Source organism: Danio aesculapii, chromosome 23, assembly GCF_903798145.1.
Source record: "Danio aesculapii chromosome 23, fDanAes4.1, whole genome shotgun sequence".
NCBI lineage: Eukaryota > Metazoa > Chordata > Actinopteri > Cypriniformes > Danionidae > Danio > Danio aesculapii.
This window is the reverse complement of record NC_079457.1, coordinates 30,501,452-30,525,552: the sequence shown is the minus strand read 5'-3', so window position 1 is coordinate 30,525,552 and position 24,101 is coordinate 30,501,452. Positions and strand designations below refer to the sequence as shown.

At 35.8% G+C, this 24,101-nt stretch overlaps 1 protein-coding gene across 1 annotated transcript in view; it reads right to left on the bottom strand.

Moving 5' to 3' along the window:
• cacnb3a (calcium channel, voltage-dependent, beta 3a) overlaps nt 1–24,101 on the bottom strand; it is an 83,953-nt gene that overhangs the window by 31,092 nt on the left and 28,760 nt on the right. The window contains exons 3-5 of the mRNA XM_056449309.1: nt 5,192–5,311; nt 1,719–1,841; nt 1,491–1,609 (exon numbers count right to left, since the gene is read on the bottom strand). Of these exons, the coding sequence (XP_056305284.1) occupies nt 1,491–1,609; nt 1,719–1,841; nt 5,192–5,311 (362 nt within the window). The remainder of the gene's footprint in view (nt 1–1,490; nt 1,610–1,718; nt 1,842–5,191; nt 5,312–24,101) is intronic.

Sequence of the window (24,101 nt, the reverse complement as noted above, 5' to 3'; positions counted from 1 at the left end):
ATCCTGCGTTTTCCGCTTTTATGAATGAGTAAAACATGGTAAGTAAACATGGCAATGCCCATCTCACGTCATAGATCATGATCAAGATCATTTATACATTTTTTAAACAATAAAAAACACTCACTCACTTGTTTTTGTGAATTGGAATATCAGGTAGTTGATGACATGATGAGCAAGTGTGTGAATATTTCGTATTAAAACAGAAAAGCATAATAAAAGGGATACATCTGACAAACATGATGTGTCGCCACGGAAACATTAAGGGTGAACGTTCTAAAATAATGGTCGCCTAAGAAAACTCACTCCCGGTTTCTAGATGGTATCATTTAAACTCACCAGTGAAAGGGTTAATAACAGTAGTAAAGCAGTGGTGGTATGGTTACTTTAGTCTTGCAATGCAAAGTGCAAAGACATGTTTTTATTCACTTGCCTTTTTTGGATCCTTCATTTTTCAATCTGTCGTCATGTATAGCTTCACTGCAAAAAAGCTTTTCTTACTTAGTAATTTCATCTCATTTCCAGTCCAAATATCTAAAAAAATCTTTAATCAAGACTAGACTAGAAAAATGTCATGAGAAAATTAAGTTAATAAAACTTCTGTTTGAGATTATTTATTTTATTTATATTAATTTTTAGGTGGGTTTTTTTTTTCAGAAAACAAGACATAATTTCTTATGCTATTTCATCTGTTTGGTATGTATCTGATTCAACATGTTTTTGATATTTGGATTGAAAACAGAACAAAACTACCAAGTTTTTATTTTATTTTATTTTTATAACATCTCAGGGATGTTTAAGGACAACATGTTCATGCACTTTCTAAAGATTTTAGTTTTAAATAAAGGGTTGGAATTGAATGCTTTTCTTTGGTTTTTTATCCGATTCATCAATTAATCGAAAAACATAATCGGCAGATTAATTGATTATTAAAAATAATCATTAGTTGCTACCCAGGCAAAGTATAATAATGAGGAGAATAGTGGATAATTTTCCATCTAAAACCAATGCCAAAATGTTGACTGATTGAGAGAAGATTTCAATAATATGTGATTTATATTCCCTAAATCCCTATTTTAAAAAGTTTATGTACATTCATAAAATTATACTTTTTTATTGTCTTGGCATTATTTTACACAAAACTGAATAATGCTGCATGAGTGTTTCAATCTTTCTGTCTTTTGTCCAACATAACTTTTTACCAATATTTAAATATAATAGAGATGCTTTTGTTGTTGTTCTTTATTAAACGTTGTGTTTTTTTTATTCACCACTATAGAAGTTCACCCAACTATGGTGTTTTCTGCTTCTGAGTACAGAGGAAATGCGAAACGCTTTATTGTAAATGTACAATAAACTCATACGCTATGCATATGAATGTAACATTTCTACCCATCTGAATGCAATCCAACACTGATACATCTTCTGAAAAATGATTTAGTTTTGTGCAATCTCAGCAGAGAGTGTGAGTGAGAGAAATGAGAAATAGAAACCTCTGCTGTTTCTGCTCCTGTTTGAGTCTCATGGCCTCCAGTCGGAGGGGGCTGGGAATGAAGCTGATGTCTGCCCCCTCTTTCACCAGCCTTCCAATCCACCAGTCATTATTGTACTTCTGCAGCACAAACACATACAAAAACATACTCAGTGCTATTATGATTGTGGTATTAAGGGATCTGACTGCAAAACTTCCATGCATGCATTGAACCCCAACTCCAGCTCACCTCTTTAATGTGCAGAAAGTCTTTGGCTTCAAAGTTTATGGCAGCACCCTGAACAGGACATTCCTCATCTAGAGCCCCGCAATAATTCACATTCGTCTTCACTGCGAATGCTACAGGTTTTGACTGCCAGACAAAACACCACAATGTCCACAATTTATTTTTTACACTGTAATATAATCATTCATCATACAATCTTCAACCTTACAATTTTGCACAAAAAAGAGAGAGTCCCCTGTGCCAACACATGACCAAAGCCATTTGCATGATGTACCTGGGTTAAAAACTGTCTCAGCCAATTAATATTTGGGATGTCATCACATTTAAAACAGCTCTGCAAAAGCTGCAAGTTAAGACCACCACATCTTTGTTGCTTATATTTGCTTCAGAGATAAGCATTTTTAAACCTTGGAAGAAATGCAACTTAAAGGCCCTGGTATACTTCAAATTAAATTGAAGAACTAACAGAAACGATGTCATTTCAAACAAAATTCAACCGAAAGGAAATTCGCTTTAGGTTTGTTTCAGAGGTTTGAAACAGCTGCCCCAAAGGTTTGCTTTGGCTCCTGAACAGCATTGAGCTACCATTGGTCCATGGCGAGTACACAATCAGTGGGTGTGCTCTGGAACTTCACCTTCTTTGATATATGATCAAATCATTTCTCATTCCACAGAAGTGAGACAGGGGAACGAGTCGACATCCAAAACAAGTTAGCAACATGACTAATCAGGGAGGGTCAAGTAGCAGAGCTGGTACCAGGGTGTCCGCAGATTCTTGAAAAGTGTTAAATCATAGTATCAAAAATTCTTCTTTATTAGTCTTAAAATGTCTTAAGGGGCCAATTATTATTAGGGATGTCCCAATCAGGTTTTTTTAGCCCTCAAGTCTGAGTCATTTGATTTTGAGTGTCTGGTGATATCGAAACCCAATCTGATTCTTCTATAATACATAACAAAAGAATAAAGAAGAGTGGATGTTCCTTATTTTTTATTTAATTTACCTTTTTAAACATTCAACAACTCTGTTAACAAACAGAGCACTTCTGGGAAGTATCATGAACAATCAAGTAATAAATAACTTAAATTCTTCACTTTTGGACTTTAATGCAACAGTAAATATAAAAAAATCAAATATAAAAACAAATAGCACCTCAACTTAAAATACCCGGCAGGCAATCCCAAGTTTACATAACTGTAAAATCACATTCTGAGTACTGATCGGGAGATAATGTCTGATTTTGATCGAGTCTGAAACAGTGTAATTATTATGACAAATAAAGTTGGTCTTAAATTTCTTTCTGTGTTGTATTAAAAAGGTCTTTAGTCGGTACAATAGCCCAATATATGATACAGTAGCACTTTAGGGTGTCCTGAGTTCGAATATTGGCTCGAGGACATTTCCCGTCTATTCTCCCACTTTACTGTCCTATCCACGTAATAAAGGCAAAAAAGCCAAAAATAAATCTTAAAAAAAAGGTCTTTAAAAGTCTTATAAATAAGACTGGGTACAGATATATCCGCACCTGTACAAATCACACACAGAGAGATTTTAAAGACTCGAAGGGGGTTGCATACCAGATGAGAAGCATGATAACGTTCTAAACATTGTTCCATTTGAGGTCTATCTGCGGCAAATAGAAAACAATGTAAAAATGTGGTGCACTGTGGTGGCACCTCTTGTTCGACCGGCTAGATCAGTGTTCAGGAACCTTTTTTTTTTAGCAAAGAGCTATTTCTGTTTTTTTTTTTTTGCAAATGCATTTTCTTAAAGAGCCACGTGACTTTATATACAGTATATATATATATATATATATATATATATATATATATATATATATATATATATATATATATATATATATATATATATATATATAATTAGTTTTCATTTCACATAATTTTCAGAGCTTAATATGAAGGCTTTACTAAATTTATCTCCGACCACACCAAACAATCAATTATTTATTAGCCACAAATTTTTAATGTGTCAAAACAAGCAAAATATAGCTGTATAGTATACTTTTTATTTAACAAAACATATGCACAGTAATCTGTCCTGGCTAAAGGTCCCAGATCACCAGTTAACTACACATAAATGGGGAGCTAATCTCCCTTTAAAGCAATGTTATTGTAAAAAATGATAATTAAACCATATTAATGCAAAAGAAAGCAGGTATAAACATACCGTGTGATAATGAATGGATGATCACACACACACGGGTAATGTTAGACCCATAAATAATCTGTTCAAAGAATGGTTAAAGCGAAAGCAACTAGGGCTGCTTACAATAAGTTACAATAACTCTTACAATAACTCTGGAAATCTTGAAAGCAGCAAGACTGTGGGTGCATGTTCATCACTTTTTGTCTATTTGAAAGAGAATCAATCACATCAGTTGTGTTTCTAGACACAGTTGCTTCACGAAAGGAAACGGGAGCGCGCACGCGTTATAAACAGTCACGTGCATAACCTCAGCTGTTAGCACAAGTGATTATCCTCTCTTTCAGTATTCTACCTGCATTGCTTGCGCGAAGTTGCGAACGCAATTCATTTTGTCAGTCGTGTTGCTTCTCAATTCTAAGATCGCCTTTGCATGCATATTGGACCATCCTTATTGTCGAAGCCTGCATTTAAGAATTATTATCTGGGAAATTTCGTTTCAACCAGCCAAAGTGGCTAGTGGAAGTGTCTGTCTTACCCGCCACAGCTGAAATCTACCCGCATTTTATTCTTTTTTTTCTCCAAAAATTACAATAACGAGGGAACTGTAATTGTATTTTCAATAGGAAACTGATTTCTAATTACCTGACGGTTATCTTTTTTTTTACTGAAAAATATTATTTAGCAGGAGAGCCACGTATTTTGGTCAAAGAGCCACTAGTGGCTCCCGAGCCATAGGTTCCCGACCACTGGGCTAGATGAAGCTGACAGATAATTAAGAAACTGTTCTTCTCTCAAAGCCATCATCATCATTGTGTTCAGGTGTATATGTGATCAGAGCGACACCTTTACAACCTGCAGCGCAGGGGTGTCGAAAGGTTTGAACACTATCTACAAGGGGTTCTCAAACTCATTCCTGGAGGTCAGGTATCCAGCAGATTTTAGCTCCAACTTGCCTCAACATAACCTCAAGGATGTTTCTAGAAAGCCTAGTGAGAGCTTGATTAGCTAGCCCAGGTGTGTCTGGTTGGGGTTGGAACTAAAATCTGCAGGACAGCGGACCTCCAAGACCGAGATTGAGAACCACTGCTGTATACCATCATTCACCCTTTTTTCCCTCAAATGAAGAGCGAAAAAGAACTTAATTTGAACTACAGTATACCATATAATTAACATTAGCACCTTCATACATCATACAAAATGCTGGTGTCAGGACATTAACCACTTAAAATTCTGAAGCTACTCTCAAAATGATACTTTGTTTCCTTCCACAATGCAAAACAGTAAAAGCGCATGAAAGGAGAGCTTGAGTAACCTTGGCTCTCTCGAGCTGCAGCTGGGCCTGGCGTTCGGCTTCACGCCGATACGCCTCGCGGTCCTCCTCCGCTGACAGGTCGGAATCCGAAGGTCTGCTCGTGTACGAATCGGCTGAACCCTGCAGGACAAGCAACAGGGAGAGCCAAGATTATTTGGCATATTGGAGGATTATAAAAGCATAGGAAATAGCCCATGACTTGCTCTGTACACATAGCTTAGCTAGTCATAACACTCTCATCCATCATCAAACATATTACAGCTACAGTAAGATTCTAAGACAGATTTAATGAAAATAAGATAATGAGGAACTGTGAACCAAAACCAAACCCTTTGGACTGACCTTTATGGCCAGATATTTGCAATGAAGAAACATGATGAAATGTAAACAGACCTTAATCATTTACATAAGTAAATTAATGCCTGCCATATATTTTAAAACACTTCAGTGTATATTTAAAGCTGAAAAGTATGACATACAATGTTAAAAGTACAGCTTCTGTTCTATATGGAAAGCATATATTTGATGTAAGTGCTTTTATTTATGCGGTATGTAATGTATAATGGTAAGCCCACTTTATATTAGGGGTATTTAACTAGCAGGCACTCGCCTTAAACAAGATTAAAGGAATAGCTCATCCAAAAATGAAAATTTCCTTACACTCAAGTGGTTCTAAACTTTTATTAATATCTTCTTTTGTTGAACACAAAGCAAGATATTCCAAAGAAGGCTGTAAAAAAGCAGCCATTAACATCCATAACAGGAACAAAAAATCCTTTGAAAGTAAATGGCGTTTTTTTTTTCTTAACAAAAAGGGGAAAAATGGATCAACTATCAATTTCAGTGCATTGTGTTGTTATTTAGAAGGAACATAGTTATGAGCAGGTTCAGTGGTACAGCTAGGTTTATGGGTTGATTGAGATTGGCAACAGGTTTGGTGGTTCTGGTAAGTGTAAGGATCATGAAAGTTATAGAAAGATTTTTAATTGTATGGGAGTGTAAGTGTCGTGGAATCAGTCAGTTTAATAGTTAGTGAATGTTAGAAAGTTAATTACAAGTTTAGTTCTACAGGTATAGCCGTTTAAGGGTTGATTAAGGCTGGGGACAGGTTTAGTGGCGGAGATAAATGTTGGTAAGGGTTGCAGAGGGTCCAGTTTTGTGGTCTGGTTAGGTCTGAGATTTTTAAAGATTGGAAACAGGTTGGGTAGTATTGGTGGGTTTACGGGTGGGTTAAGATCATGAATAAGTTACAAGTTGGTTGAGGTTAGGGAACAAGATTTTGGATGAGTAGGGTTTAAGGGTTTCTTATGGCTAGGTTAATTAGGTTATATTGGTTACATTGGGGGTTAGTGGTTAGAACTTCACAGCAAGAAGGTTGCTGGCTCGAGTTCTGGATTCACTCAACTGGGTGCGTCTGGAAGGTGTGAGCACATCATGCTGCTTACATGAAGCCGCGCACCTCCATTGGAAATAATGAACTTGCGTGAACTCTAGAAAAGACGTGATATACAAACAGCGTCTGAGAAACCAGATAAAAACGAGCGAGCACTCTGTTTCAGTGTCTCACTCTGCAGAAACTGTCGTTGCTGTATGATTGTGACCTTCTTTGCAAAGAAATAAAACTTTAAAAGACACCCTAGGTAAGACTTTGTCTTTTTTACCACAGAGAACGCCTCATTAAAGAAAAATTGCCACTACAATTTGGTGCGTCTGGAAGGTGTGAGCACATCATGCTGCTTACATGAAGCCGCGCACCTCCATTGGAAATAATGAACTTGCGTGAACTCTAGAAAAGACGTGATATACAAACAGCACCTAAAAGGCCATGGTCATTTGCGATCTCCAGCATTCTATCTTCTTTCACAGACATGCTGGATTCACCTGATTTATTGATAAATGGGTTACAGATCTATTCTTTGGCAGTTCGCAGGTCCTTCACTGGGCCTTTTCCCCTAAACAAAGAAACTTTCCAAAGCCGTCTGTTTCTTACTCATTTTGCTGCTTGTGGGTTACATTTGGGTGCTCAACTGACTGAGATGCAAGCGAGAGAATACTGTCATTTTTCAAAATAAAAGATTTTTTAAAACAAAAGGTCGTTCAGACGGCCCGGTGGTTGATGACCACTGATATAAGGGACTAAGCTGAAGGAAAATGAATGAATGAATGAATGGCTACCTTGGTTAAGATAAGATCAGCTCTATAGGTAGATTTAGAGGTAGGTTAAGGTCAGGCACAGCCTTAGTGGTAATGGTAGGTTAAGGACTGGGTAGAGGTCAGAGAAAGGTTCAATGGTACGGGTTGGTTTAGAGGTTTATCAAGGGGTAGGTGATGGTCAGTGTAATCAAATATTTAATTACAAGAAATAATTACAGATATGTTTGATATAAAAGAGGTCATCGTACTTGAAGAATGTCCTGTAAATTTCAGATATTAAAAATCCTTGTTACCTAATAGTTAGGACTTGTGATAGAAAGGTTACAGGTTCAAGTCACAACACTGGCAGGGATTGTTGGTGGTGGGACTGCTCCAGGTGTGTGTTCAGTGTATGTGTGTTCACTGTTGTGTGTGTGTATGTGTGAACACTTGATGGTTTAAATGCAGAGCACAAATTCTGAGTTTGGACACCATTTTTGACCACATGTCACGATTTTCACTTTTTTCAGTTGAAAACACCTTGTGCCGAGTTCAGACTGCATGATTTTAGCCTCGATTTTGACTCGCCGACAGTCTTTGAGAAATCGCAGACAACTCGGTGCTTGTTCTCACAAGTAAAAATCACACAGTGTGAACTATCAAAGACACGTTCTGAGAGAATCACCGATGACTTGCCGATGCCCATGAGATATTTGGCATGCTAAATATCTGGTGCTGTCAGCAATTCAAATCATGCTGTGTGAAATGAGTTTTGACTGAAAACAACATCAGCGATTACTTACAGCCAATGAGAGAGCAGCATCCACTAGCGTGGGTATCTGCAGGCCAGCGGGAGGTTGCGGGAGAAGTCAAAAGCGCTCATTTTCAGTTTAATTGGCATGAGCACCCATGTCTGTTTGACGTGTCTGAGCAATATCACAACCGGGTCAAAAAAGAATGAAGTTGAGGAGAAATTGCTAATTTCCTTCAAACCCAAGTGAGCAAATATGTCAATTTTCTACCCCATTAAAGGTTTCTTTCTCATTATGTAGTTAATAACAAAAGATTTAGATCAAGTTTGGGCAAAGTTGTCTGCGATTCTTCCTTTTGTAATGTCATGCAGTGTGAAACCCTCTGTCGCTGATCCATCTTGCAGTGTAAACCAAGCAGCGATAAAAAACGTTTGTTGAATGTTTTGTTTATATCATTGACAACTTGACATTACAGTCTGATCACATTCAAAAGCAAAGTATCATGTTATTCTCCTTTGAAAATGTGCATTACCAATGTATCCACGGGGTCTTAAAAAGTCTTAAAATGTCTTAAATTTCAAAAACAAAATTTTAGGCCTTAAAAAGTTTTAAATTCGCTGAAATATTGTGTTGTATGTCTTAAATAATTTTAAACAGGTCTTAATTATCCTCTGTCCAAGTATAGCGACTCAATTAGGCCAACATCTGAGAAAACCAAAAACAATTACACAGTTCCTTATGAAAATAACAGAGAAGTTTATCCCTTTATGTTACCTTATGCAATAGCCTCCACAATAAAGATACTTCTAAAAAAGTTAAACTTGTCCTTTAAATATATATATATATATATATATATATATATATATATATATATATATATATATATATATATATATATATATATATATATATATATATATATATATATATATATATACAGTGTTGTGCAAGTTACTTCCAAACTGTAATACATTACAGATTACTTATTACTGTGATTTAAAAGTAATCCCTTACCTTACAATATTACTGTCTCAAAATTGTAATATGTTACATTACTCTTATATTACTTTTTAGTTACTTTCACCAAAATAACTACAGAATTAGAACTTAACATTCTAAAATGACTAAATGTACTGCAGAGCATTTTACATCCAGTAGAAACCAATATGATGTAGCAGAATGACGGTGACCTATCCAGGCTACTAACAATATAGTATATATTTGGCAATGTGAAGGCTCAAGACAATGCAAGAAAGGATAAGAGCCAGAATCACAAATGATCAAAGTCTGTTGAAAGTAAGTGATTATCTGGCAATATCTGTGAATAGCTTGGCTATTTTCATATTAGACACAACAGGCCTATATGTAAACTCCAATGCCATGACGAGATGCATTTTTTTCTTAATCTTGCCATTATTCTATTCACTTTAAATTCAGGTTCACAACACAAAACTGTCATGCACAAAGTGAGCATGATGAACATAGCTTTCTCAATATAATGCTCGTGCACCGATTTCCTTTGTGGACAAAACTGCTTGTGAGCTCTCAAATATACGCTGCTCGCGTGCAAATTTTCTCATGCTCTCTCAAATATGCACTGCTCACACACAAAATTTCTTGTGCGCTCACAGTACACTACTCGCTCAGTGAGATTATATGCAGACTCACAATTTGTGTCTTGTGTTCCCTCTTCCTTTCATGCTTTTTGATATAATTTATATTTGTACACTATTTATTAACAATAACCAAAATACTAAAATAGACTTACATATACATTTTTTAATCTAATCCACTATAACCTTTTTTGTTGTTTGTTATGTGATGAAATATTTCCAGTTTCAAACACTTAAGACACAGAGAAAAGAAGTTGAATGCAAAGAATACATTTTTAAAAAACATTTATTAAACATCCAAAAGGTGCACCATACTAATCAAATAAAACAACATTTAAACAAAAATATAACGAATGCAAGCAGAAATGTAACCGATAAAAATAGGGGAAAACTTGATGAGGTATTATAGCCTACTGAACTATTCACTCCTCAAATAAATCTCACTATCAATCCCATTTTATCATGGCAACTAAAATAAATTGAACACGTCTCTGTTGTCTTCCACATTGCTGATGAGATTGTGGAGGACATTTTCCCTGTCATGTACAGTGTTTTGAACAGTTCTACAGTAAAATACTTCAATTAATCAGTTGTGCTAATACTAGTTGCTATGGTAACACAAGCGTAATATAAACAAATTACCCAGTGCTGTAGTTTTTTTTTTACAATATAGGGTATACTATACTACAATTCACCACACTTTACTGTAGTAAAACTACACTTTGTATTTCATTGTATCAGTTGACTATTCTTAATACTACAGTATGCTAAAGCATTCATTAACAAATTGTAAATAATACTAGCCTAAAACATAGGCAGTATATCTAACACTCAAAAACACAAGTATTTATTATAGAATTTATCATAACCTTTTAGTGTTTCGTGTATTGCTAATAAATACTGTAGCAATATATAAACCATATCAACATTCTTGGGATAACCAATTGAACAGAAGGATCTCTGGAGAGCAAAAGCACAAAAAGAAGAGGACACATGAGGCACAAAATGTGAGTCTGCATCATCTGACGGAGCCAGAGCAGATCATTCGCACGTGAGCAGCCGTGTTTTGAGTGCATGCGACTGCGAAAAAAAAATTGCGGTCGAGTTGTCCACGAACAAAGAATTACATGAATGCGCTCTTGTAAAACTGCGCTTACGACTGTTGTCAGTGAAATAACGCCATATGCACATACGTCCATCTCGCGAATGTACTGTCTTCTGCTCATCTATTTTGTCGCTCTTCCGCTGCACGTCAGGGCTTGACCTTACTGTGAACCGGGCTGAGCCAATAGCCTCGGACCTCGAGCTCAGAGGCTGAAATCATTCCGCGTTCAAAGTAAAAAAGTTCCAATAGCCAGAGGCATATTAATGACAACACGCGCATATATTCACTAACCACGAACAGAAAATAGAACTTACTTGCGGTATTTTTTATTTGGTAATGTCTTGCGGGCGAAAAGTTTGTTGTAACGCACGCGTTACTGAACATGTACCGAGTAAATATTACTGAAAATGTATAAGTAATGCCTTACACTACTGCGTTACAGGAAAATGTAATACATTACTGTAATACATTACTTTTGTAACGCATTACTCCCAACACTGTATATATATATATATATATATATATATATATATATATATATATATATATATATATATATATATATATATATATATATATATATATATATATATATATATATATATATATAATGTTGAAAATAGTGTATACAACTAGAGTTTTCTTGTTTTGACACATTAAAGTATGTCACCAAGAAATAATTACATTTAATTTTTTTGTGACAAGCAAAACATCATTATAATAATCCATTGGCCCAACCAGGCCATTATAGATAATCATTCGTGTTTATATGTATATGTCTAAAATTTCATTCACAATGGTCTGAAAATGGTCTTTAAAAAAGTCTTACATTGAACTTGATGAAACCTGCGGAAATCAAAATATCTATGCCTTTGTTTTGGTCTGTGTAACTCCACCCACTACTAGTTTACCCAATTATAATTCAGCACCCCAGGTTGCCTTGGGGGACAACACAGCTTATTTCATTTCAGTCATTAAGGCTGCCTCAACATATGCAGACGTGGCCATAAACGCAGCCTCAGGAGGACAAAAGCAGAGGCAGTTACAAAAATCCACATGAGGTGCTTTTAAATTCACAACAATGCAATTATTACAAATGTAAACATTAGCTGAGCAGCTTACAGTGTACACTCATTCCTGTTGGTGTTGACAATCTGGCAAACTGTCTGAGGAAAAGGGGCAGGGTGCAAAAACCCCATTCTGTATTTTGAGTATGGACTGCAATACCTAGTTCAACCACTGAGTGTCTATGCTACATACACCCTCTTTAAAAACCTAAATGCGGACTATTACTAAAACTAGTACCTCTGGAGCCTCAAAACCAGGGTAGAAAAAAGCTTATTACCTACAGATATATATTTTAAAAGCTGGTTCATGACCCCTTTCATTGAACAATTAGCACATATTAATTAATGACAAAATGTAAAGTCATTCCACTTCAAAATATCTGTTTAATATTGAGGTTTAAGAACCTGAGATGTCAGATTACACACAAAATAACAAACAAAACACTGTGTGAACAGTAAGCTGTTTTACAACATTACTAGGCCAAATTGAATGACTTTTAGAATTAACACATAGCATGTGGAAAATATTCATTTAATCGTGTTTAGTGATGAAGAAAAGCTTAAGACACTTCTATTTCCTGTACATTCAACCACTGTAGCAAAACGCTTATAGTCAGTGAGTCATCAAATGCGTTTCCAGTGGTCTTTACAGTCCTAACAGGCACAGCCAGCTTTAAACTATTCACAGAAACACATAACAGACACACTCCAATGAGGCAAACAAGGAGTGTGTAAACTACAAATAATGATAATTCATTGGGATATGTGGCATTGACATCCTAACACTTTCCAATTTCATCTGTAGGGCCTCTAAAGTGACAAATTACTACAGCACTAGAGCGTTGAGCCCGAGGCAGTCATGTAAGGCTCACAACAATGGCCCAACAATAAATAATAAAACAAAATCACACAAATATGCCAATAACAGCCCAATCTATGTTTCAAATCAAAGCCAACATCTTCCATATACATTACAATAATAACAATAATTCTAATTTCTAATTTCATAAGTCATCCAGACCAACACCCTCGCAAATATATGATCTGACAAATTAACAAGTAACCCCACAATCCAAAGGCAGAATCCACAACCAGGTAAATTCCACCTACCTTCGTCAGGACAATGGTTAGTGGTGTGTTTTAACGTTATCTCATTCTGTCAGTTGAGCGAGTAAGAGACCCTACTACTCTCAAAGCATATTCCTGAGGTCTTGTACTTTTCTGCGGTCAACCGGTGCTCAATGCTAGTCAAAAACAGCGAGATCCAGCACCCAAAACAGAGCGGTTATGATGACTGGCCTCAGAGCCTCACAGCAGGGAGGGAGGAAAAACCGAGAGAGCGAGAGAGAGAGAGACTCGGGAGACAAATGAAAATGCGAGCAGGCGGTACAAGCTGTTAGAAGAAGAAAAAAATGGAGGGAGGGTTGAAAATGAGCACCTCAGGACTAGCCGAGCTGCAGTAAGCACAACGCTTTAGGGGAATATGGCTGGAAATTGGAAGCTTACCAACATTACCAACAACAACCCTTTTTAGTTGTGTCCACCATGACACCAAAGACTCGTGTCAGCATTTTTCTTTTATTTCTATCTTAATTAGTATTTAAAACAACCATATTTGATGTTCAAAAGTTGCCCCGAAAACCTTACTGCCTTCATTTATGGACTATAGTAGTGTTTTGAATGACCACTCTAAATATAGATTAAAACAAAATGCTATAATATGCTAATTTAGGAGGTGTGTACATAGAAAAAAGTAACAAAACAGAGTTACACTCCACTTTTTCTGGAAATTTTCCTATTTAAAGCTTTAATGTTCTGTTGTTAAACCGTGTACTAAGTCTGACAGAAAATGAAATGTTGCCATTTACCAGGCTGATATCTCTAGGAAATATATGCTGCGTCCCAATTTGTATACTTGTACTACAGCCTAAAAGTATGTACTTTTTTTTGTAAATGAAAAGTACATACTTTTGAGTGTTTAACAGAAGAGTATGCAAGCTTTGGGACATACTACATCTGACTAAAGTCTTGTCATCGATCCCAGTTGTAAGAGCAACAAATAATAACTTGACTTCTAGTCGATCATTTGGAAAAGTGGCAGAAGGTAGATTTTTCCAATGAATCTGTTGAACTGCATCCCAATCATCACAAATACTGCAGAAGACCTGTTGGAACCAGCATGGACCCAAGATTCTCACAGATATCAGTCAAGTTTGGTGAAGGCAAAATCATGGTTTGGGGTTATATTCAGTATTGGGCTTGTGAGAGATCTGCAGAGTGGATGGCAACATCAACAGCCTGAGGATATCAAGACATTTGTCCTGCCCATTACATTACAAACCACAGGAGAGGGCAAATTCTTCAGCAGGATAGCGCTACTCATACGTCAGCCTCCACATCTAAGCTCCTGAAAGCAAAGAAAGTCAAGGTGCTCCAGGATTGGCCAGCCCAGTCACCAGACATGAAAATTATTGAGCATGTCTGGGGAAGGATAAAGGAGGAGGCATTAAAGATGAATCCAAAGAATCTTGATGAACTCTGGAAGTCTCTTTCATGGAGAGAAATCTCCCCAGGTGTTTGGATAATTATGCATTCAGAAATTAATGTCCAAACATATCTTGATACAACTCCACGTTTTCGTTCCAGATTAAATATTAGACGGAAAATCGAATTTAAATATTTTTAAGTTGGCTAAATATTAATTAACAGTCATTCAAACAACCTTACCGAAGCTTCTCTACTTGATGGTTGGTCTCGCACGTCCGCCATGTTTATAGTTTGTTTACAATTTTTACCTGAGTTTGTAGTTCTACTTGAATTCATGTCCAACGCGCAATGCACTGTGGGGAAAATTAGCGGTTAAAGTACAGATGGTTGTACACTGAATTTTTACCAGAAATAGTAGACCATCCGGGAACCTTTGGCACACTCTTTTCAACATACTACAATTTGGGATATACCAATTCTATTTTTGAATTCTACTCTAATTTCTAATACTATTTATGATGAATATACTATTGAATATTGATGAATACTATTTATGATGACGCAGCAATACTTTTGTTCTGGTGTAATAATCAAACAATTTTGTTGCCGTACCACAGCTGCAGCAAGCGCGAAAAAATAATAAAACTCAACTGTTTAACTCTTGTTAAATTAGCATATTTTATAAAATGGTTGCTTTAAGGTGTCTTTGTTACAGTGTAACTATTCATTTAACTACTGAGAAATAATAATTAATTACATGTACCTACTGAATAATAAGGGTTGGAATGCAGCTTAGGGTTAGCGGCATGTAATTTCCATCATTAGTTGTGATTAATTTAGTAAGTACCTGGAACATTTGTAACAGTGACAATGTTTACATGGAGGTCAGTAATCAAATTATCTGCCTTAATCTGAATAAGACAATAATATGATTAATCTAATTCTCTCCCATTCTCATTACAAAATATATAAAAATGTATCACTTTTCATCAAATAATTTGAAATAATTTGTGTTCTAAATGCCTGACAATATATACAGTTGAAGTCAGATTTATTAGCCCCACTGAATTATTAGCTCCTTGTTTATTTACCCCCAATTTCTGTTTAACAGAGAGAAGATTTTTTTCAACACATTTTCTAAACATAATAGTTTTAATAACTCATTTCTAATAACGGATTTATTTTATCGTTGCCATGATGACAGTAAATAATATTTGACTTCACCATAAAGCATATGAAAGTGTGTGCCATCAACCCAGTCTAGCATTTTGTTTGAACAATACCATATTGATGAGGTATGAGGTAAAGCACACACACACACACACATACACACACACACACACACGCACACACACGCACACACACACACACACACACACACACACACACACTTATCGACTGTATTCATGACAGCCGACAGAAGAAAAAGGCGAGAAAGTGCAGACATTAGCATATTTAACTCTCTCCGCTTCTGAACAGAAGGCTTATTTCTGCAGACTCAGCTGTTTCTTTGTGAGCTGTGTGTCATCGCCACTGTGTAGCGTTCATCCAAAATGAGCAATTAATCTTCCTCAAATACATAATGGAGTATTTCGAGAACTACTGTGTTTTTGGTGAGGGAGACTAATTTGATGGAGATATATTGGCTTGCTCAATGAAATGTCTATGGTCAATTTTACAAAATAATCCAGATTTGTACTGTATTTGTAAATCAAACGGTTGCCAGCAAATTAGTAGACTGTTGCTAAATTGTGTTTTGACTGTTCTTTTAGCACTCAGATTTATCTAGGATTTATTATTTGACAGTTCTATTAGCACCTTGACATAGATATATACACTAGATACCGCATACAGACCCTGAGCATGCGTCAATAGCACTGGCACATTTGTACACATTGATACAAACACAAAGGCAGAACATTTCATAGATAAGATTTCGTTTTTTACGTTTTTGTACGTCACAAACTTTTGTGCTAAACAACGTTATTGATGATAATATAGTCACTTACTGCATTGATCATAAGGCAAAGTAGAGGCTTATGCTAGTTTTGTTGAATAAAATAAGCAAACAATGTAAATAAAATATGACAAAAAGATGCTGCAGTGCCAGAAACTTGTATTATTGTTGGCCAAGAGAACGAGTCGTTCATAACGGAGATTCATTCACAAACGAATTGCTCTCTCCGTCATTTTCATAATTTAAAAAAATATTTGCATACTGACCACCGAGAAAACTCCCGATCACAGATATATGTGTATATATTATCACTTCGGATGGTCAGTTCTCCACTGCACTTTGGTCCCATATTCAATTAAAAAAATGCTACCCTGTACTAAAATGGTGGCTCTATTGACTTATTCCTTCCAATAGACAACAATAGCGTAGGCGACATCTAATGTAAATATCTATGGTACCTTGATATTTGACCATTACGGTATTATCACATCGTATTTGTTTGCTAGGGAATTTTGCCTGTTCTTTTAGAATTTTTGTGTGGTTGCTATAGTGGTTGTTAGGGGTATTTGACTTATATTTTGGTTTTATTTTGGTTGCTACACTGAAAAAAGTGTTGCATGCAAAACTGTTGCAAACAATTTATTTGTGTTGAATTCAAACAAACAAATTAAATTGAGCAATGTTCAACTTAATTTGTTTGTTTAAATTCAGCCCAAATAAATTGGTTACAACCACTTAACGTAAAAAAATTGAGTAAATCCAAGGAATCATCTTTGAATAATTTTTTTCAGTGTAGTGTGTTTAGATTTTTTATTTTTGTACCATTTTGTTACATTGGTTGCTAGGATATTCTGAAAGTTTTTTTAGCACATTGATATGTGGTTGCTATGCTGTTGTCATTTTTTTGTTGTACTTTATATTGATCAGTCATCACTGTGTTTTGGTTGTACTATCACTAAAAAACTTTTTTAATGCACTGATATGTGGTTGCTAGGGTATTCTGACTGTTCATTTGGAATTCTGTTATGTGGTTTCTGTGTGTTTATATGAGGTTTTGGCTGCTCTTTTCACACTTTGCTAGGTTGTTGCTGAGGTATTCAGTCGGTTTCTTTAGAATTGTAATAACTAGTTGCTGTGTGGTTTTTGGGGTGTTTGGGTTGTACTTTCAGCACATTGATATGTGCTTGCTGGGATATTCAGATATTTGTAGCACATTAATATGTGGTTGTTAGGCTGTTTTACAGAGATTTATCACATCAGTGCAGTTGTGGAGGTATTCTGACTGTTTTATTAGAATTTGTATATGTGCTTGATATGTCATTGTTAGGAGGTTTTGACTTTAATACTTTGCATTTGCTAGGGTTTTTCGACTTTTATCATATTCACGTATTGTTGCTAGGTAGGGATGCAATGATTAAACGATTTCACTAATAACCGCGCTTTCATTCGTCATGGTTAATTAACCGTAAAGGCTTCTCAACACCATGTTTCTGCACGGAACAAAAGTGCTGCAACTAAACAAAGTTATGTCAACTGTGTGCTAGTTTGAAGTTCCGAGCTTGTATATAATACGCAGGCACACTGGATTAATGGCTGATTTTAACAAGACTGAGGCTATTAACTAAGGGCCGTTCACATATCCAGTCTTCTGCACGCACAAGTTTGTTATTTCCAATAGAGACATGCAGCTGGGTTTTTTTTTTTATATATAATTTATGTATTTATTTATTTTCAGTGTAAAATTATTACTTATGTTAAAAGTCAAAAACTTTTTAAACTTGTTTTTAAGTCCAAAGAGAGAAGTGGACTATTGTTTGTTTTTATTATTATTATTATGTGCTGTATTAATTGGTTACTGAGCACCAATAAATAACACTTTTAAATATAAAGAGTTTTCATCTGGTTTACTGAACTAGTAGTGTTTTAAAATTAATGACTGCACTATAATTGTGATAACCTTGATTATTCATCAGATTATTCCAGCAACTAATTAGCAGTGCCCTTAAAAACAGCCAAACAATTTAATCTTTAAACAATTCATTTTTTAAAAAAGGTAATATTAAAACACCTGCTGATATTCACTGTTATGTTGTGGTGGTGTGGTTAAATTGTTTGGCTGTTTTTCAGTTTGGCTGTTTTTAAGTATTCACTATGTAGTTGTTGGGTTTTTTTGACTTATTTTATCACACTGAAATATAATCGCTAGGGTGACTTCTTTTATTATTATGATTGTTTGTTTTTTGATTGATTCCTTTAGCACAATGATTTGCATGTTAGGTGTAGTAGGCATGGGCTGGTCTAAGATTCTGACAGTACGATAACATTGGATAAAAACCTCACGGTTTCATGGTATTGTGATACTGCTCTATGTGTTTTCAGTCTTGATTTGAATGTGCCTAATGTTGGAGCACATCTGATCATTTCTGGAAGCTGATTCCAGCAGTGAGGGGCATAGTAGCTGAAAGCCGATTCAGCCTGCTTTGACTGAACTCTTGGAATTTCTAGTTTATATGATCCTAAAGATCTGAGTGATCTGTTGGGTTTGTATTCAGTGAGCATATCTGTAATGTATTGAGTTCCTAGGCCATTTAGTGATTTATAGAACAGTAATAATACTTTAAAATCTATTCTGAATGTAACTGGGAGCCAGTGTAAAGACCTGAGGACAGGTGTGATGTGCTCTGATTTCCTGGTTCTGGTCAGAATCCTGGCCGCAGCGTTCTGGATAAGCTGTAACTGTCTGACTGTCTTTTTGGTAAGGGCCGTGAGGAGGCCGTTACAGTAATCCACCCTGCTGCTGATAAAAGCATGAACAAGTTTCTCTAAGTCTTCACTGGAAACAAAGCAGCTAATTCTTGCAATGTTTTTGAGATGATAGCGTGCTGATTTACTAACTGCTTTGACATGACAACTGAAACTCAGATCTGACTCCAGAGTCACACCAAGATTCTTGACCTTATTTTTTGTTGTTTGACCTTTGGTGCCAAGGTACACTTTCACCTTGAGAACCTCATCTCTGTTCCCAAACGCAATGACTTCAGTTTTCTCTTTGTTTAACTGAAGAAAGTTCTGGCACATCCAACTGTTAATTTCATCAATTTTAACAGAATATATTTTATTTTGAGAAACAATTCAACTATTTTGGAGCAGTAAACATGTCAGGCTAAATAATTCAAATGAATAACTGACTTCTGCTGTCTTCAGTAGTTTCAAAAACACTGATTTATTTACAATTTAAAACAGCATCTTTGAAGATCGTTTCTGCTGGAGATACTGTTGTCATAAATAACAGTTGATGCAAGCAGCGATGAAAGGGACCGCTTTTTGTAGGTTTTGGCATGTTTGATGTGTGTGCCAATTTTCGTATGCGTGTGTGAAACGTAGTTCAGGGGCCAGTCCGTCAAATGTGCATAGGTGGCGTTGTCGAGTCATTTTGCCACACCCACTTCCGAAACCTATAACAAACGTAAATTTTCGCCACTTCTAGGGAAGAAGAAGAACCCTAAAAATGTAAATAATAAGTCGCACACATACCTTTAGAACGATATAGCAGAAATTTTGGTGGTTTGAAAACCTTGACTTTTAAACCGCGGTATACCTTGAAACGGTTATCATCTCATGCCTGCTTACTGGGTAATTTCGGGTCCATGACTTATATTGTTGTAATATAACTTATATACATAGTATACAATATTATTTATAGGGCTTTGCTTCAATAATAAGCTGCAATAATTATTTCCTTTACAAATTAAATGTTGGTTATTGGGTTGGTCATCTGCTTCCATCATGACATTGGCACAATTTTTTGGAAAAGAATGGAACTTGACTTGCTTCCTAACCCTATCCACACACCCTCGTTTTCCTACAACGTCTAAAACCCTAACTCTGCTGTGTGCAGATGTTTACACCCCCTTTCTTAGCAAGACTCTGATGGCAGATGAAGTTGGTTCACACCCACTCCTCCTTTCACTGCAACACCAAATATAGCACACAATCCCCCCTCCACCCCCCGGCTTCTCCTTTCCCCTTCCAGCGCATAGATCATCTCCCTCTCAGTGTGTAATCACCACTGTATCTCAGATTTCATTATATCCATCAGACACACTCATATTTTAACACTAAGATGTGCTTGAGATTACCAAACTATACCTCATTGTTTTGAGTCAGCTGAAATACTAATGCCTAGATGAGGCATAATAATGTAAAGATAAGCAAATGCTTCATCCTTGTGTGAAACCACATTGCTTGGGGAGGAATAATAAAGGTGGAAACTGTATAGTGAGAAAAGGTGGAGCAGAAAATGAATGGAAGTTCAATGCCGATGGAAGATGTTCTTCTGGTTGGCGAGGCCATAGCGAAGCTTCCTCCTATATTTGAAACTCAGCCCTGATTCTGTCAGCTCCAAATAACAGACTCAAACAAAGCGAGCAGCACACATGGGAGAGAAGAGAGGAAAGAGAGAGAGAGAGAGAGGTACGGAAAGAGAGACAGAGACCAACGAGTACAAAAGTCCCATGAAAAAAGGACACGTCTCTTGAGATGCTCTCGCACAACCCAAACAACAACTGTTTCTCAATTACATATTAGGATGAGCAAGATTTTCCATCTAAATGTCTCACTTTGCTGCTGATATTCAATTTTAAACAATGCAGTTGTTTGTGCTGGGCAATTTAATGCATTATTATAGTGTTAACATGATAATTCATTAACACAGACAGTTTTTTTATCATGCATTAACACAGTTTTTATCATTTATTTGTTTATTATTATTATAAAACGCCATTGTTCACTGGCTTTGAATACACACACAGACACACAATGGGTCACAGGAGGGGTGGGGCAGATTGCTGCACAGGTCCTTTTTGGTAAACCCGCACTCGCAATAATTAAAAGAACACCAACAGCAGCACTAATATCATTCCGTACCCAACTCTACACGTCTGACATACACACCACGACCCGAACCACACAAGATATATCCAGTTGCAGACCTGCAGACACAAACACGTTTCAGGTACGATCTACTACTACAAGTTGGTGTTGTAACAATATGTTGATGCTTGAGAAAGTTACATTTTTGCTTTCTATCACATTTATTTCATGGTAAAATTAAGCATACAAGGCTGTGCTAAATATTTTGTCCAGTGCAGATGTCAATTTTATTACATCTAATTAATATGTTAAAATGTATAACAATTTATGCTTTACATAAATTATTGAATTATATTGAGTGAATTATATGCCCTATGGATTAAATTAAGTATTTACCCTTCAAGGCCTAATATTAAACTTAAAGACTAAAAGAAAACAGACAATGAGCAAATGAGTTTAATAAACCCTAAAAAATGTTTCACTGACTATATATAAACCAATAAAAATATTTCACATTTAATATAGAATTTTTTTAACATTCATTTCATTTTCAACAATGTCAAATTTCATCTCAATGTCAAAAAAAGCTTCTAAATCATCACATGTACACACTTGTCAATTTTGTGTGGTGCATTATTAAGTCGACTCTGATTTTGTGTGATTTTGTCTTTCTGGTCTTTCCCGCTGTCAATGGAGCAGTCTGGCAAAATGGTAAAGAAAGCTGATCCTGATTGGTCCTCGTGTGTGCATTCAAAATGCTGATTGGCTCGCAGAAAGAACCTTATAGAGCAAAGCTAGAGTTCAACTTTGTAGATAAACCTTTTCTGTTTTTTAAATAAAAAGTCTTTAAATATAAACAACTTATACAAAGACATCCCATAATGTAAATAAGATGTCATTTAATAAGAATATGTGAATAACTCAATTTTGACAAAAATGTCAGATAGAACCTTATAATTTCAAGGTGATGAAATATGCCGATCTAGACCGCCCATGCTACGATTGCCATTCATTAGACTGTGAACAATTTAGGGTTTCCCATTTCAGTCATTATTTCATTATTATATCATAACAATTATTTTAACATCTGTGCAGTTTTAAAATTCAAATGATGTAAATAAAAATAATTAGTTAAACCGTCACCTTAGAATTATAAGGTTCTATCTGACATTTTTGTCAAATATACTGTTTGCTATATGGCATGCAAAAACTTTAAAACTCAATATCTCAAAATCATTCAGAACGCAGATCCTTATAATTCCAAGGTGACGAAATACTTATGACTTTATTCACGAATCCACACACACAAAGAAAACATAATAGACGTCTAATTGTAGGATTAATAAATAATTCAGGATCTTAATGTTGTAATACTTAGTTAAAATTATTTTGTAGTAAAATTACAAACAATAATGTGTCACATTGAAATGAATTGCTATAGTTAATAATTTAAAATTAATATAGTTATAAACTGATAAACTATCTTTAACTAAACTGATGACTGATAGAAAACTGTTCAGTCTATTATACTGAATGGCGATCGGAAACGATGTTCCCCATTCGCCCGTCTCGATCGCCATATTTGTGAAATAGTATACACTTTTGTTTATGGTGTACAATATTTATTAATAATATATATAAAAATATATTGATGACGATATCCAAGAAGGCGTTAATAACATTAACATCCGTCGTAACCATCTATGGTTTGCCTAGATTGTGTGTGCTGGATTGTGTGTGCCTGAAACGTGTGTGGGTCTGCGGGGCTGCAGCTGGATATTATTGAACCACACCCGCATGATATGCAGATGTGCATGTATTTATTTTCTCATGCAGCAAGCAATAATTTAACAGAAAATAGATAACAATTTTTAATATCATATGAGTCACTATTTTAATATATTAATACATATAATAAATGACATATAAAGAAATTAAATTAGAATTAATAATTAAAAGAAAGCACAGAAGTGTCTCTCACTTGCAGTGCTTGATGCGAGGAATGGGGTGGCAAGAATAGAATCCGAGACAGGGGTGTAACATGAAGTTGCTTAACTTGTAGTAATTTAGAGGCGTAACTTGTAGTTATCGAGATCCCATTGAAGGTGTTGTTGGCCACTTGCTGACTTCTATATTAGTTTTGCCATGACAGTTAGCCTACTCTGTGTTACCCTCTGTGGTTGTAAATAACTGTCCAATGGTGAGCTCGTCAAGTATGAAATCCCCTGCAACTCAAGGCTTTACGTTAATAACTAGGATGGCTGGGTTAAGGGTTGTGGTAGGTGCAGAGGTTAATAACGCTGGTTGTGTTTAGGTTTGTGGTAGGTATAGACATTAATAACTATGATGGTTGGGTTTAGTGTTGGGGTAGGTATAGACGTTAACAACTATGATGGTTGGGTTTAGTGTTGGGGTAGGTATAGATGTTAACAACTATGATGGTTGGGTTTAGTGTTGGGGTAGGTGTAGACATTAATAACTGATGGTTGGGTTAAGAATTGGGGTAGGTGTAGATGTTAATAACTGATGGTTGGGTTAAGAGTTGGGGTAGGTGTAGATGTTAATAACTGTGATGATTGGGTTAAGAGTTGGGGTAGGTTTTAGGCTTGGGCGGTAATATGGTATACCGTAGGATCTAAAAATAGCAAAGGTGTCAGTTTCAATACTGTTATACAGTCTTAAAAAACAATGCACTTAAATAGGAGACAAGTATTAAATATGAAATATAATTTATTTAATGCCTAAAAATGCCTATGCGTGATTGTCATCACGAGACAGTGTGGAGGAGAGAGAGAGGTGAGGTAAGATGGCGAGTCGCGCACCAAATGACCTGTTTCGAAAAAGAACACAACCTCTGCAGTTTGGCAGTATTTCAGTTTTTGACCGAACGAGAAGGGAGACAAGGTAAATGAGAACTAGAGGTC